This window comes from Aspergillus eucalypticola (genome assembly GCF_003184535.1).
Source record: "Aspergillus eucalypticola CBS 122712 chromosome Unknown BO83scaffold_8, whole genome shotgun sequence".
NCBI classification, from domain to species: Eukaryota; Fungi; Ascomycota; class Eurotiomycetes; order Eurotiales; family Aspergillaceae; genus Aspergillus; species Aspergillus eucalypticola.
The window spans coordinates 745,373-759,635 of NW_020290282.1; the positions used below are offsets into that span (position 1 = coordinate 745,373).

General features: G+C 49.7%; 8 protein-coding genes across 8 annotated transcripts; 7 read left to right on the forward strand and 1 right to left on the reverse strand.

Annotated features, from left to right (window-relative positions):
• The first annotated feature begins 97 nt into the window (after nucleotides 1-97).
• BO83DRAFT_377235 (emp24/gp25L/p24 family protein) lies at nucleotides 98-1,375 on the forward strand. The gene is made up of 4 exons (XM_025530931.1): nucleotides 98-330; nucleotides 491-617; nucleotides 716-1,016; nucleotides 1,094-1,375. Exons 1-4 carry the CDS (start codon nucleotides 142-144, stop codon nucleotides 1,110-1,112), a joined length of 636 nt encoding a protein of 211 aa, XP_025389750.1. The 5' UTR covers nucleotides 98-141; the 3' UTR covers nucleotides 1,113-1,375.
• A 331-nt stretch (nucleotides 1,376-1,706) lies between these two features.
• On the forward strand, nucleotides 1,707-2,936 carry BO83DRAFT_377236 (succinate dehydrogenase assembly factor 2). The gene is made up of 2 exons (XM_025530932.1): nucleotides 1,707-2,245; nucleotides 2,326-2,936. The coding sequence occupies exons 1-2, from the start codon at nucleotides 1,786-1,788 to the stop codon at nucleotides 2,772-2,774; spliced, it is 909 nt and encodes a 302-aa protein (XP_025389751.1). The 5' UTR covers nucleotides 1,707-1,785; the 3' UTR covers nucleotides 2,775-2,936.
• Nucleotides 2,937-3,127: 191 nt separating this feature from the next.
• Nucleotides 3,128-5,187, forward strand: cpcB (40S ribosomal protein RACK1). The gene is made up of 4 exons (XM_025530933.1): nucleotides 3,128-3,298; nucleotides 3,515-3,641; nucleotides 3,810-4,127; nucleotides 4,386-5,187. The coding sequence occupies exons 1-4, from the start codon at nucleotides 3,219-3,221 to the stop codon at nucleotides 4,809-4,811; spliced, it is 951 nt and encodes a 316-aa protein (XP_025389752.1). The 5' UTR covers nucleotides 3,128-3,218; the 3' UTR covers nucleotides 4,812-5,187.
• BO83DRAFT_238771 (uncharacterized protein) lies at nucleotides 4,854-5,586 on the forward strand. The gene has a single exon (XM_025526952.1). It carries the CDS (start codon nucleotides 5,038-5,040, stop codon nucleotides 5,431-5,433), a length of 396 nt encoding a protein of 131 aa, XP_025389753.1. The 5' UTR covers nucleotides 4,854-5,037; the 3' UTR covers nucleotides 5,434-5,586.
• Nucleotides 5,587-6,205: 619 nt separating this feature from the next.
• On the forward strand, nucleotides 6,206-7,878 carry BO83DRAFT_377240 (DUF159 domain protein). Its single transcript, XM_025530934.1, has 3 exons — nucleotides 6,206-6,357; nucleotides 6,452-7,028; nucleotides 7,093-7,878. The coding sequence occupies exons 1-3, from the start codon at nucleotides 6,331-6,333 to the stop codon at nucleotides 7,734-7,736; spliced, it is 1,248 nt and encodes a 415-aa protein (XP_025389754.1). The 5' UTR covers nucleotides 6,206-6,330; the 3' UTR covers nucleotides 7,737-7,878.
• Nucleotides 7,799-8,915, reverse strand: BO83DRAFT_377241 (uncharacterized protein). The gene is made up of 5 exons (XM_025530935.1): nucleotides 8,775-8,915; nucleotides 8,299-8,699; nucleotides 8,153-8,232; nucleotides 8,052-8,082; nucleotides 7,799-7,996 (listed from the first exon to the last, which is right to left on the reverse strand). Exons 1-5 carry the CDS (start codon nucleotides 8,859-8,861, stop codon nucleotides 7,930-7,932), a joined length of 666 nt encoding a protein of 221 aa, XP_025389755.1. The 5' UTR covers nucleotides 8,862-8,915; the 3' UTR covers nucleotides 7,799-7,929.
• A 299-nt stretch (nucleotides 8,916-9,214) lies between these two features.
• BO83DRAFT_238799 (RNA polymerase II mediator complex middle subunit MED1) lies at nucleotides 9,215-11,953 on the forward strand. Its single transcript, XM_025526953.1, has 2 exons — nucleotides 9,215-11,023; nucleotides 11,078-11,953. The coding sequence occupies exons 1-2, from the start codon at nucleotides 9,365-9,367 to the stop codon at nucleotides 11,729-11,731; spliced, it is 2,313 nt and encodes a 770-aa protein (XP_025389756.1). The 5' UTR covers nucleotides 9,215-9,364; the 3' UTR covers nucleotides 11,732-11,953.
• BO83DRAFT_377243 (uncharacterized protein) lies at nucleotides 11,951-12,532 on the forward strand. The gene has a single exon (XM_025530936.1). It carries the CDS (start codon nucleotides 12,176-12,178, stop codon nucleotides 12,353-12,355), a length of 180 nt encoding a protein of 59 aa, XP_025389757.1. The 5' UTR covers nucleotides 11,951-12,175; the 3' UTR covers nucleotides 12,356-12,532.
• Nucleotides 12,533-14,263: the final 1,731 nt, after the last annotated feature.

The following is a 14,263-nucleotide window of genomic DNA, read 5'->3' on the forward strand; positions in this document are numbered from 1 at the left end:
CGGGATCCCCTGGGCTCCAGAGCGCGGCGTGGCATCAATAGCAGCAGCACAGCAGCTTCCGAGCCTCGTTGTCAATTATAGTCTCCTTCCCCCCGGCCACTGCCACAACTGCCATTGACAATGGCGGCCACCCGTCTCACAATGAGGTCTTTCCTCGGTCTTCTCTTCCTCTTGTTCGTTCAACTCACCTCCGCCCTGAAGTTCGACCTCTCTGCCGTGAGCGGGAAGAACGAGCGATGTATACGCAACTTCGTCTTCAAGGACCAGCTTGTGGTCGTCACGGCCATTGTGAGCGGAAACAAGGGTGATGGTCAGGTTGTTAACATGCATGTATGTGGGAACTCACCCCATTGTTGTCTGTGGTGATTGCGGGAGGCACGCTGGTCGGGCCAGCTGTTTTGTTGTCTCCCGATGTCCTATTCCACCTTGAAATTGTGTCGCTTGAGAAAGAAAAGATATACTTGGCTAACTATTTTGCTTTCTGAAATAGATCAAGGATGCGCTGGGCAATGACCACGGTCGTCCTAAGGATATTGCCGGAGAGACTCGCCAGGCCTTCACTTCTCCCGCTGATACTGCCTTCGATGTTTGCTTTGACAACCAGCTCACCACTCGTCGTATGTCTATACACCTTGGTTATTTTGTCTCTGTGATATACTAGGGATATTCTTGCTGTGTGGTGTGTATATGTGGTGCTAACCAGACAACCTACCAGACGCCGTTGCCAACCCCTACAAGTCCATCGAGCTCGACGTCGACATCGGTGCCGATGCCCGTGACTGGTCTAGCATTCAGGTCCAGGAGAAGCTCAAGCCTGTCGAGACCGACCTCCGCCGTATCGAGGAGATGGTGGCCGAGATTGTCAGCGAGATGGAGTACCTGCGCGCTCGTGAGCAAAAGCTGCGTGACACCAACGAGAGCACGAATGAGCGTGTGAAGTGGTTCGCATTCGGTACTATGGGTATGCTGGTTGGATTGGGTGCTTGGCAGGTTGTGTATCTGAGGGCTTACTTCAGGTACGTTCTTTTCCTCTCTATGACGCTTCCCCTAGTCTGGTATATGGGTGGTGTGGCTAACTGGTTTGGATTTGTAGATCCAAGCACCTTATCTAGACTATGTGGGTTTAAATCTAGAATCGTGAGAAAGAGAAGGTTCCAGGTTGATGCTTTCTCTCTTGTCATGACAAAATATGGACTATCTTTTTTTTCAATGCATTTCATTATCATCCTGGCCCTATGTAGCTCCGGGATTTGCTTCACGGTACACTGATTGATTATCTGATGAGTATGACAACTGTGCATGTATATTGGTGCTGGTGATCGGTATTATTATCAGATTTCTAGCCATTTTTAACCACATAGAAAGAAGACCTCTACCCAAAGTCGAAAGACCGTCGCTAGGTGCTGTAGTATGTCACCATGAAGCCGCTAGCAATAAGACAGCCAACGCGATACTGTGTAACTCCAGGCTGGATTCCATGCTAGTCAATAAGACTTCACTCTTTGAGAGCCAATTGCAGCCCACAGACTCTGACATCCTGCAGTCATAGCAACATCAGCGAAGCAAGGGGGGCAAACCAACCGCCGTTGGAAATGCGCCGGAGACGGTTGGTGAACAGCCCTGCAAACAATGCAAACGAGGTTTCTCCGGATGATGTCAACCCCGTCATTCTTCGGCTTCGGTTCTTACTTTATCGTCGACCCCCCCCAGGATATCACGACCAATCCTCCAATATCCTATTCATTTCCACTATAGGTCAGTGCCAATCACCATAGCGACATCATAATGTCTGCACCCAGACTCATCAACCGCTTCATGCGGCCATCAACCTCGTCAATCTCTCTTACGACAACTTTTGCCCGGCGCTCCTTCGGCAGCTCGGTTGTTCGTCAAAACAGCGTGAACAACAATGATCGCGCACCATCCACGGCCCCCGAGCATCGCAAGAACCAGACAAACAAGCCCCCTAACCCTCATGTGCCTAACACGACCTCCACCATGACCAAGGACTTCCCCAGGGTCGGTGAGAAGCCGGCTCCCCCGGAGATGTTGAACTCGGTCGACCCCAATTACCGGCCGGCGGATCCGTACCCCGGAAGAGTCGAGCATTTCACCGGAGGGCGCCAGGAGACGGGGGCTCAGAAGCCTGAACTTGGTGTTGGAGAGATGGAGGGCATTACCTTCAAAGTTGAGCCGCTGCGCCGGGAGGGCGAGGATGTTACTACTATGAGGGCTCGGTTGTTGTGTTCGTGATCCCCAGTCCACTTCCCCTCTGAGTCTTTCTGTGTGGAATGAGTAGCTGATGCAAATCCGGGGATTGTATAGATCAGAGCCGCAAGCGCGGAATCCTCGAGTCTGATCTCCTGTTGTCTACGTTCGCCGATGTTTATCTGGCCGATATGAACAAGGAGCAGTTGCAGGAGTATGACCGGTTCTTGGATGAGAATGACTGGGATATTTACTACTGGGCCACCCAGGACCCTCCGGCTGAGGGGACTGAGGCTGCTGTTTCCACTGATGCAGGCGCTCAGGATACTCCTACGGAGACGTGGAAGCGTACTGGAGCCAAGAGCGGCGAGTGGGCGCAGACGGTTGGTGCCTTCAAGGCTGCATACCGGCCCGTTCCGTCACGATGGGCCGACTCCAATGTGCTGAGACTCCTGCGTCAACATGTTCGGGATAACAGTGCCACGGGCTTCCATGCTGCGAAGACCAAGAAGACTGGTGGACCTGGACTGGGACGTATGCCCAATGTGCAGGTGTTCAACAACTGAGCTTGCTAGTCTGCTGCCATAGGCATGGTGGTGTGTGTGTGTAAGTGACGCGAGATTGTATAGTTGGCTTGTATTATATGTTGGGCGAGATTGTACAGATTATACACCGGGATGGCTTTACAGGGATATATTGGGAGGGTTATAAAAGCATTGCCGTTCGATAAAGAGGGTTCATTCACACTTCAACTTGATATCTATGATATAGATGGCCATAGGCGGTCAGCAGCCGAGGCAGGCGGTGAGGATTCACGTGACTCGCTTATACGAGTTAGGGTTGGCGGTACCGCACAACGGCGAGAAGGGCTGGGCGCGCTAGTTAGGGCTCAGGCGGGCACGCTGAGTGTCTGCCACTCCATCCTCAATGCTGTGATTTTTATCTCCAGCCTAGAGTCAACGACAATTGCTCCGCCCGCGTTCATCCCTCTCTCCTCCCAGACTCCCAACATGGCTGAGCAGCTCGTCCTTCGCGGTACCCTTGAGGGTCACAATGGCTGGGTTACCTGCCTGGCTACCTCTCTGGAGAAGTAAGGCAACACTACACTACCACCGAAATGAACACATGAAACAAATGCGTTTTGTTGCGAAAATCGAACAAGGTGTGCATGTGCTACCGAACAAGTGGTATATGGATGCATTGTTGCGAGAAAAGAAAATGATCGCATTGGTTGAAACATGAATATTCATATATCAAATGGACAAAACTGGGTTCTGACTTTTATGTTTTTCTTCCTCGATTATAGCCCCAACATGCTGCTCTCTGGCAGTCGCGACAAGACCCTGATCATCTGGAACCTGACCCGCGACGAGCAGGCCTACGGTTACCCCAAGCGCAGCCTTGAGGGTCACTCTCACATCGTCTCTGACTGTGTATGCCCTCCGAATCACTCCGTCCCCACCATGTCCCAGTCCAGACAAGAAAGAAGAATCATCCCCACAACGAAGGACGAAGCCCGATCGAGACCTACGAGAAGGCCGGACTGGGAAAAGCATCAAGGGAAGAAAACTTTTGGCTAACCGTTCATGGGGATTATATAGGTGATCTCCTCCGACGGTGCCTACGCTCTGTCCTCCTCCTGGGACAAGTCCCTCCGCCTGTGGGAGCTCTCCACTGGTGAGACCACCCGGACTTTCGTCGGCCACACCAACGACGTTCTCTCCGTTTCTTTCTCCGCCGACAACCGCCAGATTGTCTCCGCTTCCCGCGACCGCTCCATCAAGCTCTGGAACACCCTTGGTGACTGCAAGTTCACCATCACCGACAAGGGCCACACCGAGTGGGTTTCCTGCGTTCGCTTCAGCCCCAACCCCCAGAACCCCGTCATCGTCTCCGCTGGTTGGGACAAGCTCGTCAAGGTACGTTTGAGTCGACTCCCGCACATCCAAGTTTTCCATTATCCGCAATTTCGACAAGTCCAGAAGATGTTTTTGCATAAACGTATTTGCTACTTCAGAGCCTTATGGCCATGAGACAAACATTCACCCATGCCCTGATGGACACTCGACAAACATAGTTTGTTTATGTTGTTATTGTTCTTATTGCTTTTCCACTGAGAACTTCAATCTGAAGAGGATGTATCTGTGGGATCAAAGCTAACATGCAAAAACAACTAGGTTTGGGAGCTCGCTTCCTGCCGTCTCCAGACCGACCACATCGGTCACACCGGCTACATCAACGCCGTCACCATCTCCCCCGATGGATCCCTCTGCGCCTCCGGTGGCAAGGACGGCACCACCATGCTCTGGGATCTTAACGAGTCCAAGCACCTCTACTCCCTCCACGCCGGTGACGAGATCCACGCCCTCGTCTTCTCCCCCAACCGTTACTGGCTCTGCGCTGCCACTGCCAGCAGCATCACCATCTTCGACCTCGAGAAGAAGAGCAAGGTTGACGAGCTCAAGCCCGAGTACGTCGAGAAGGGCAAGAAGAGCCGCGACCCCGAGTGTGTCAGCTTGGCCTGGAGCGCTGACGGCCAGACTCTGTTCGCTGGTTACACCGACCACAAGATCCGCGCTTGGGGTGTCATGTCGAGGGCATAGATTGATACCCATCAAGTAATCCAAGGGACGGTGTTGAGATTTTAGCGGAGGAGAGAAATCAAATAACAAAGATATCTGTTTTTTATTTTTCCCTTTTCCAAACACACACACACACTCAAAAAGGGCAGGCATTGGTTGGGATGTATGAGCCATGAAGCAATGAAAGCACCTCGGAGGGAGGGGAGTTCTTCTCTCTTCGCTTCTCTCCTGGGTTTTCACCTTGAACATGTCTAGCTTTTACTTCGAGATTTTTCGTTTCATAAAAATCCGAACTGTCTGGAATCTTGTGAAAGGGATGACATGCAAAATTGTTCTAATACCATTTAAAAGACTGTTAAAAAGTTACACCCTATCACCGGAGGAGAGACCTGGTAGACATACCTTACTATTTACTATACTATCTTTGGTAACTCCGATGGGGAATTTGATGATGGTATACCGTAGAAGGATCTATCGATTCGTAGTAACATCTCAATATTCTTGCGGGGTCATAATCATGTCGCTGTTCTGGATTCGATCCATCGGTCGATGGAATGCTCCATCCTATCTACCTTATCCCCAGATTCAACCTCCATTTGAGGCTCTTCTCGGGTCCAGCCCTGAGATTGATCTACATGGCTAAGATCTCGTACCTTGCATGACACCAGGCTATGGCATTGATTCTGTCAGTGCTATGTAGCTATATCTCAATAAATGATATGTTGTCCGCATTCACACGATTATGGTTATTTGCTACTACTCACTTCATATACGTCCTTTGCAATAGTAAACTAAGCTAGCGGGTATCTCCAGGAGCGATGACATTATATACGTTATTGCGTGCATCACCGTTCAGTCTCCAAACTTCCTTCTATTTATCCTAATATCTTTTTTTTGGGAATTCTATATCTACATTTATAGAGGCCTGGGAGCTTCGCCTTTATCCTTCAACTCCTCTTCTTTGTTATAATGAAGTACTACTATCGAACTATTGTGTATAGTACTCCAGGACAACTTAGATCACATCCTGCGTCTATTGTTTATACTCATCTTGAGTATCCCATACTGTATGCTACCAGCGCAATGATACTAGGGATTTTCCATCATAGAATCTACTTGAAAAGTATATACTGCTAGCTAACAATTTCCGGATATAGTAAAAGCACCGCAATGCGGCATTGAACATTCCAAGTCGCTCAGTTAGCCGCTTAAGATGTACCACTAAGATATAATTAAATTATAGATACTCTAAGCTAAGAAGTAAGTGAGATTGAAGCAAGACAAATATGAGAAGAGTCCGCTAAGCAGTGCACGAACAGCGGGAAGTTCCAGACCCCCTTCACAACTTGATTAGGTTACAGTTAGAGATTCCCGCCGATCGATCGTAGTTTAGCTTCTTCCCTCTCCGCCCTGCCGCATGACGTCGCAACCTAGTCTTCCTTTCTTCTCTCTCTCTCTTCAGTCGCATTCCACTTCAGCTTACCCTTTCATTACTCCAGCGCTTCCATTTTCACCTCATTGATAATTCAATCATCTCACCATGTGTGGACGATACGCTTTAGGCGTGGTACGTACCTCATCCTCCGCCCTGTATACTTTTCCGGTGGTACTATATATCACCATCACCACTAGCCACACGTAACTAACAGATGAACAAATAGCGTATGAACTTCATCCGCCGCCGTCTCCAAGACCAAGGCCTTCAAGTCGACGACGCCCCTCCCGACGAAGACGTTCGCGAAACCTACAACTTCGCACCGGGGAATACTGGCGCTGTTTATCTTGCCGAAACGCATATGTACCCGTCTTCTCATCATGATGATGATGAGCCAGCTAGTCAACCTGACGTCGACGAAGAGGTGACTGAAGCAGCAGTAGCAGCAGTAGACGAAGTTGAGGAGGAGGAAGATGCAGGAGAAGAAAAACAAAAGAACAGCAAAGCCACCAAATACAAGCTCCACAGCATGCGCTGGGGTCTCATCCCGTTCTGGACGAAACGCAACCCCGACTACGGAAGTCTTATGCGTACGATCAATTGCCGAGATGACTCACTAATCGAGGACCGGGGCCTGTGGACGTCCATGAAGCGGAGGAAGCGGTGCGTAGTGGTGTGTCAGGGATTCTATGAGTGGCTGAAGAAGGGACCGGGAGGGAAAGAGAAAGTTCCGCATTTTGTCAAGAGGAAGGATGGGGATTTGATGTATTTTGCGGGGTTGTGGGACAGTGTTAAGTATGAGGGTGAGATAATATATTTTCATATGTCTGAGGGAATGTTGGGGTGTCGGAGCTAATTGAGATACAGATTCCGATGAATATCTCTACACATATACGATCATTACGACTTCGTCCAATCCCTACTTGAAGTTCCTGCATGATCGGATGCCCGTGATTCTGGATCCGAATAGCGAGGAGATGAAGATTTGGCTGGACCCCTCCAGGACGGAGTGGTCGAAGGAGCTGCAGTCGATCCTCAAGCCGTATGAGGGCGAGCTGGAATGTTATCCTGTGGCGAAGGAGGTGGGGAAGGTAGGGAATGATTCGCCGGACTTTATAGTTCCGGTCAGTAGTAAGGAGAATAAGAGCAATATTGCGAACTTCTTTGCCAATGCGAAGAAGGGTGCCGCGGTGAAGGTGGAAGAAGGAGTGAAGGATGAGAGACCCACGAAAGATGCGGAATGGAGTGAGGATAATGCCCCCAAGCCGGTTACCGGAATCAAGAGGGAACATTCTCCGGATGTCGAGACGGAGGATACTAAGTTGCAGAAAACGGAGCCGAGTGTAGATACATCGCCGAAGAAGAGCCCGGAGAAGACCTCACCGTCCAAGCCTGCGACGCCGGCAGGGAAGAAGATGCGCAGTGCCACGCACAATAAGCCGTTGAAGAAGAGCCCGCAGAAGCAGCCTCCTGCAGGGACTCAGCGGATTACGAACTTTTTTGGGAAGTGAGGCGTGGAATTTGCATGAAAGATGGAGATACCCAGAATCTAAGCTCCGGGCAGGACCCGGGAGCTAATTATCTGTAATTGAGGCATGATCCAACTTGATTCAACTGCCAGCAGTATGAATGGAGATACTATCCCACAAAGCCCATTAAATAATACAAACATGAACTATTGTACAAGGCTCCTAACCAAGTAGCCTATTGAGACTCTTGCTGGCGTAGTCTCTGGACCAACTTCTCCCGTAGAAATGGGCTCAGACCGAAACTAAACTCCAGTTAGCACATTTCACGCAGTCATATCAGCAATAGAGGGAACCTACATTCCATCACGAGTCACGATGCGATAAGTTCCTGCCCAAGTCAGCCACACCATCACCCAACCCAACGACCTACAATCAAATCAATCAATCACGCAACATACCACTCGCCTGATAATTACCATTCCCTCCCACAAACTTCCCGTCAGCATCCACCTCCAGACTCCCAAAGATATCCTCAGGCCTATCCATCCCGCCTCGTCAGCCCACACCCAACTCCGCAGGTACGAACAGGAAAAAAACAACATACCAAGCAATCCTCCCATACTCCGGCGGCCGTCTACCATCCGACAAATGAATCCAGCCTCCCCTCCCCGCCGAACCAGCACCCCCTTGACCACTAGCTCCGCCACTGGAGTCACCGACTTCGCCGCGCCGTCTCCTCGACCGTGCGCCACCCATCAGCACTCCCCCAGACATTAGGTTAGCGCCTGCTGTTGAGACCATCACCTGGGCCTGTGAAACAGCTTCTGGATCTTTGTATCCATGCTCCGCGATCACTTCTTGCAGGATGTTGAGGAATTTCGGGTTCTCTTTGAAGGAATCGGGTGTTGGGGGGAGCTTGGAGGTCACGCCGAGGGCGAGATCCGGGTTGGTGGGTTCGGAGGGTAGGAGAGAGAGGATGTTGGTGCCGTTTTTGGGGAATACGTACTGGGGAGGGAGGTTAGTAGGGTTGGTTTGTAGATTGCTGCGATTTAGCTAGCTCTTGGAATGAAATGTACTTACAATATGAGAATGGCCCTCGAGCGTCGACACAGCACGGAGCTGCGTCCACCTAGGCGTCTGGCGGACGAATGAGCGAATGCCAAACATTTTGAACCAAGTGCTGATATAAAGAATGGAGCTCAATTGAACTTTCAAGTAAATAAACGCTGGGTAGAATATCCGAAGACCTGGAGAAACTATGACGCTGCGCAGACAAACAGCGCAAACTCATGTGACTGCGCGTTTGCGGCCGCGACCAGTTGATGGTCGGTACTAGGCACGACCATCTGTTCGGCTTTCCCCCCTCCATTGCGATTTAGCTCCCTGGGTTGTGGTTCTTGATTGCGTTTGTTATGGAGGTTCATCTACTATACTTTCTTAAATAGACAGTGGCGCTTGCGCAATCATTCTCTCTTTCGGTTTGCCCCGCTCAAGTCGTGTGTTTTTGCTGTCGTCCGACATATGCAGCATCCATGATTTCATCGGCTGCTTGATTTCTTCTCCATTATCTCTCTATTTTTCTGCATGATACCCAGCCTTTGTTTGCTACTTCATACACTTTGTAAATTTCCTATTCGAGGTGGATAGATCTCACTTCAATAAACACCACCATGGCGACTCCCTCATCGAAGCCAAACCCAGGAGCGACTCCGACACATCTGACCTCGTCGCCTCGTCCGTCTGGTGCTCATATGGCCCGTCCTATTTCCCACAAATCGCCGTCAACGAGGACGCCTTCAGCTTCCGGTCATGGACACAACCAACCCCCCTTTTCATTGCATCAATATTCTACCCCTCTCGCCGCGACTACCGGAGCGGAGGACCCCGTTACCTTCAGTTCCCCGTCGGCTCTCCTCGCGCTTGGTGGCTATAGCGGGATCAGTCCGTCCCCCGCCGGACACGATGGTCTTGTCGGTGCAGGCATGAACGAGAATGATATCCAGGCCTTGGGCATGCCGGGACTGAAGCTCGGGGGTGCTCGCGACAGCGAGGAGGAGCGCAGAAGACATATAGACGACGTGGTTCAGCTCCTACGAGCCCGAGTCTCGGGGCGGGGCGTGTGCAGGGAGGGTATTGAGCGACTGAGTGATCTCGAAGGGTTCGAGTCGATCTGGCAGGAAGACAGTCTCAGCATTGCGGGGAACTTTGTTGATCTGGAGATTGACTTCCACCGGGGGTATAATGTGGTGAAGGATGTTAGTCTGAAGTATGCGACGCCTGATGCGCAAGATGGGGAGCAGCGTGACGAGGCTACGGCGGTGCTTAAGCGCGATTTGATACAGTCGCCGGAGGAAGGAGACCGGGGTGCTTGGAAGTCGTTGCGTGGGTTCCATGAGAATCTACAGTGGCTTGCCAAACATGATCGGCTTAGTCAGGAGGTTAATTGTTTCGAGGCCATTGAGGGTCTTTACGAGAGCTTGAAGCGCGTGTGGGAGGCGGAGTGGAAACATCGCAAGTTTGCGGGGGTGTACGACCATCTGTGCAGTGGCTGGGTTGGCCAGCCGTGTATGCACAAGGGGAGTCGCATTGGACTCGGTTTGGATTACTGGGTGCAGCAAGCACGGGTTCTGGATGTGAAGGAGAAGCAGAGGACGTCATCTGATGCGATGGTGGTTGATGCGACGAATGGGCAGCCATCGGATGATGAGCCGAGCAGTTTGGAGGGGAAATGGAGTATCGTGGTGGAGTGCGAAGAGGGTTACCCATCTCTCCGTGTGTCGAAGGACTGGGTTGGGTCTGAGGTGTTGACGGGAGTCAATAACAATGACAATGGGCCGTCGTCGAGTGAGGCGCATGGGTCCGAAGCTGCAGTTGTCAATTGGGTTGATCCGCCGGCGACGTTGACCAACAATCAAGGTCACCCTGACGCCATGGCACTTGACTCGAACATGCTGGGTTCTTCTGCTCCTAATCGTCGATTCGTGGCGAAGTTGGAGCCGGCCTTGGATCTACCGATTCTGGCAGCATCTGATATTTACCGGCATCTTGGAATGCAATTGCCGCAAGAATTCAAGATGGTCACCTACGATGGACTCCTGGCCCCGGGCTGGTCGCCTCTGTCGGCAGCAGGTGCTATGGGTTTGGGGCCCGAGGAGGCCTCTCAGCTTGAGCGGAGGAGACGTAGAATGTCAGTGCAATCGGTTGACAGTACGGGCAAGCCGTGTACGAAGCATCACAGTTATACTTTTCAGCCGTTTGAGTCTGTTGCTGGCCGAACATTGAGGGAGATCCCATTTGCACATCCCCGGCAACTCGCAGACATTATCCCGGTATGATTCGGTGACTCAGATGTGTGTGTCGAGACTACTGACAGATTCTTCTAGATCCTTCGTCAGTACGCCTTTTTGGCCAACCTTATCCGCAGCGTTTTCAGCTCCTCGTACAAGCCCGATGAGGATAAACCCGCCACGCCCGCTGATTCTTCGAATATCTCATTCAGTCCACCCAGGTTTACCGATGGAAATTCGAAGAAAGATGTCATCATCTTGAGCAATGCCGACCCGAACCAGAAGAGGCTTGATGCATTGCTGGGAGGCTTCGAGAAACTAGCAACTTCGCCTAGTGCTAAGGGTAAAGGTCCTGTGGGGGTGGGAAACGGAAACTCTGGTCTCAATTCTACTGTTGATGATGTCAAGGTAGACGTAACGTTGCGGACGCAACTAGGACAGGCACCGGTAATCATGCTACTTTTCGCGGTGGATCAGCCAGACGAAGCGTCGGAATCCGCCAACGTGGAGGCAGCATTAACGAAGGTGTCCATTAGTCTGGAAGTTGGACTGAATGGCCGGATATCAGTTGTGGACATGACGGGTCTACTAGATGACAATAACACCACCACAGACAGCATGGAGGACACCCCAGAGAGAAAGACTCTCGAGCTGCAAAGCAAAATCGCAAATGTGCTGGAAATATCACAGGACATTGGGATCTTGGTGGAATGGATTTTACGATGGGCGCGGCAGCGAAAGGGCCGCTGAAACTTGCCGCGGAGTCCAAGACAGTGAGGGGGAGGAATACGCATCGTCCACTGCGTCGGAAGTGGAGAGCGATCGATCTTCTCATCCATCGGTCTAAGCGGTGACGCAAGCTGGGATATCCTCGACCAGGAGTCGCACTAATTCAGACGTGGGGACTTGCCGAAGATTCGACCGATGTTCTGGAAGCAGACTCGGCCCATTTTTCCTGAATCACGGTCTGTGCAGTATCTGCGTGGGATGGGTGCTAGAGGCTGTCATACACCAGTTGAAGCCAAACAAAACCAACTCTGTACCACCCGATTCTAAACCACCTGATATGGACTGGAGCATGTGAAAGGGAATCTAAGCTTAATGTGATGCAGTCCTGTACAACTACTGGGAAGGGACCATGTGTTTGACCATGGTGACCCTGTGGGTGTGGAACTAGATCCGAGGCAACTTGACATGACTAACGGTGGAATGCCGGTCAAATCGAACAAACAATCACAACAATCACAACAATCACAACAATCACAACAATCACAACAATCACAACCGGCCCACCGAAAAATAATACTAGCAAGACAGAAAGCGAATGAAATGTACAGTATGCCAGACCGAAAAGCAAATAGAAAAAGCACCTGACCGTCAAAGTTCCAGAGCGAGGGTTAACTTACGTGGGTGTCTGTCCATCGGCCCATCTGCAGGGGCAAACACAAAAAAGAGGAGCCTCGGGAATCTAGACCAGCCTTGATGACAACTGTCCTAGCATTTCCATACGAAGTAGTTAACTAGTTTAACCAATGGATTTGTTGTAACTCGCAAGTCTATAATTATAAGAATCCACAATGACTTATAGCAGGTTTATACCTATTAGTAGCTACTGGTAACCAATAGCGGCAAATGCCCAACAATAATAATAATAGTACAAAGTAGAGGCGGTATAGATAGAAATGGATCACCATCCGATCCCTCTGAAACCGATCAACTGAGTCACAAGCCAATTGAACCAACCGACCGCCACATTTTCACTCTTTTTCAAGCGAAAAACAAAAATAGAGTATGAGGGATTAAATTTCAAAGCTCAACCCCAACAACATGCAAGGAGGGTTTACACTGCTACTAGGTACATGTGCTTGAGAATTCCCCTACTAGTCTATTGTACTGTACGTATGTAAATATGCGGAAATAAAACCCTCTCTTCCTTCATACTCGGAAATTGAATTGAAACATTGCAAAGAAGATACAATTGAAAATTTAGATGTTGTCTAGATCATTATGTATGTATGTAACTATGCACTTTGCATTCATTTCCATCCCGTGTGTGTCTTCCTTTCTTTAGTTTCTTCTTTCCCCTAAAATGATGAAATCAAGAAAAAGAGGAATGAAGTTGAAGCTCGGACATTACTAGTATTATGCACTAAAATAAAAAAATTTTATCCTGGCGGCACCCCCCCTTTGATCAACTGCGCGAATTACTCTCCCTGACTGGCTAAAACTGGATGCCTAACTATGGGGAATTTGGGGGTAAGTGTCAGGTACTTAGCTTAGCTTAGGCTTTTTGATTTGAATTTTACACTTTGTTGAGGTATTATCTTTCATTCAATTCTTTTCCTATTTTCTCTCTTTTTATTTTCTGTTGATATTGAATTATTATTACATGTATGTATGTATGTTATGTATGTACGTACGTACGTAAGCTTCTTTGTTTTTGTTTCTGTTTCACGGTTATATGGTTTAGTTCTCTCACGGTTACTTCACCTGAGTATGTAAGTATACTAAGTAAAATCCGGTATGGAAATCCTAGCCTCAGCTAGCTAGCTGAGTTTAACACTTCAGCTACCCCATATTCAGGCACCGCATGATACATACATACATACATACATACATACCTGCAATGCAACAAAGCTACTACTACTCCGCGGCCGAGATCGCTGCTGTGGCTGGTGCTGATGCTGGCCCTGGCCCTGTCTGTCTCTTGAGGACTGGACTAACTAACTACAAACTAACTAATCGGAATCCCCGGGCTTGAGTCATTGATACTACCTTGTTGAAGATCGTTTTGCTATGTGTCAGACATCTACCTACCATCTCCATAGTGCTTCATCATCTGCAATGGGATTAAGGTTTATATTCTGCAGCAAAAGTGTCGAGATCCTACGGAGTACCTGGGTTTGTTGCTGTGAACTACTAGGCATGTCGATTAGACATGTCATTATTGAAGTGATATTGGATATGTCGTGCAGATGGGTTAGGCTATTGTATTGTTGGTGCCGGTTTGGGTTGGGTCATTGTGGTGGTGGTGGTGGTGTAGGTATGTAAGTATACGAAACTGGTAGTCGATGAGTGAGTGATTTGTAGTATGAGGATTGGATGGTGGTGATGATCATGATCTTGAGAGGAATGTAATGGTCTGCGAGATGGGATGGCATTCGAACGTGTCAATTGATCGGCTTCGGATTGTATATGGTTGGATTTCTCGGAACTCTGGGGGTGTTGCATGTGCATGTTGCATTTACTTCATATGGCGATTCAGGGATATGTTCCGAGGAA

Coding starts and splice junctions, on each gene's coding strand:
- BO83DRAFT_238799 (XM_025526953.1), top strand. CDS start 9,365: ATGGCGACTCCCTCATCGAAGCCAAACCCAGGAGCGACTCCGACACAT. Junction 11,024..11,077: donor AACTCGCAGACATTATCCCG/GTATGATTCGGT, acceptor AGATTCTTCTAG/ATCCTTCGTCAGTACGCCTT.
- BO83DRAFT_377240 (XM_025530934.1), top strand. CDS start 6,331: ATGTGTGGACGATACGCTTTAGGCGTG. Junction 6,358..6,451: donor GACGATACGCTTTAGGCGTG/GTACGTACCTCA, acceptor ATGAACAAATAG/CGTATGAACTTCATCCGCCG. Junction 7,029..7,092: donor GGACAGTGTTAAGTATGAGG/GTGAGATAATAT, acceptor ATTGAGATACAG/ATTCCGATGAATATCTCTAC.
- BO83DRAFT_377236 (XM_025530932.1), top strand. CDS start 1,786: ATGTCTGCACCCAGACTCATCAACCGCTTCATGCGGCCATCAACCTCG. Junction 2,246..2,325: donor TATGAGGGCTCGGTTGTTGT/GTTCGTGATCCC, acceptor GGGATTGTATAG/ATCAGAGCCGCAAGCGCGGA.
- BO83DRAFT_377243 (XM_025530936.1), top strand. CDS start 12,176: ATGACTAACGGTGGAATGCCGGTCAAATCGAACAAACAATCACAACAA.
- BO83DRAFT_238771 (XM_025526952.1), top strand. CDS start 5,038: ATGTCTAGCTTTTACTTCGAGATTTTTCGTTTCATAAAAATCCGAACT.
- BO83DRAFT_377235 (XM_025530931.1), top strand. CDS start 142: ATGAGGTCTTTCCTCGGTCTTCTCTTCCTCTTGTTCGTTCAACTCACC. Junction 331..490: donor GTCAGGTTGTTAACATGCAT/GTATGTGGGAAC, acceptor TTTCTGAAATAG/ATCAAGGATGCGCTGGGCAA. Junction 618..715: donor CAACCAGCTCACCACTCGTC/GTATGTCTATAC, acceptor ACAACCTACCAG/ACGCCGTTGCCAACCCCTAC.
- cpcB (XM_025530933.1), top strand. CDS start 3,219: ATGGCTGAGCAGCTCGTCCTTCGCGGTACCCTTGAGGGTCACAATGGC. Junction 3,642..3,809: donor CTCACATCGTCTCTGACTGT/GTATGCCCTCCG, acceptor GGGATTATATAG/GTGATCTCCTCCGACGGTGC. Junction 4,128..4,385: donor GTTGGGACAAGCTCGTCAAG/GTACGTTTGAGT, acceptor AAAAACAACTAG/GTTTGGGAGCTCGCTTCCTG.
- BO83DRAFT_377241 (XM_025530935.1), bottom strand. CDS start 8,861: ATGTTTGGCATTCGCTCATTCGTCCGCCAGACGCCTAGGTGGACGCAG. Junction 8,700..8,774: donor TCGAGGGCCATTCTCATATT/GTAAGTACATTT, acceptor CTCCCTCCCCAG/TACGTATTCCCCAAAAACGG. Junction 8,233..8,298: donor GAGTATGGGAGGATTGCTTG/GTATGTTGTTTT, acceptor CGGGATGGATAG/GCCTGAGGATATCTTTGGGA.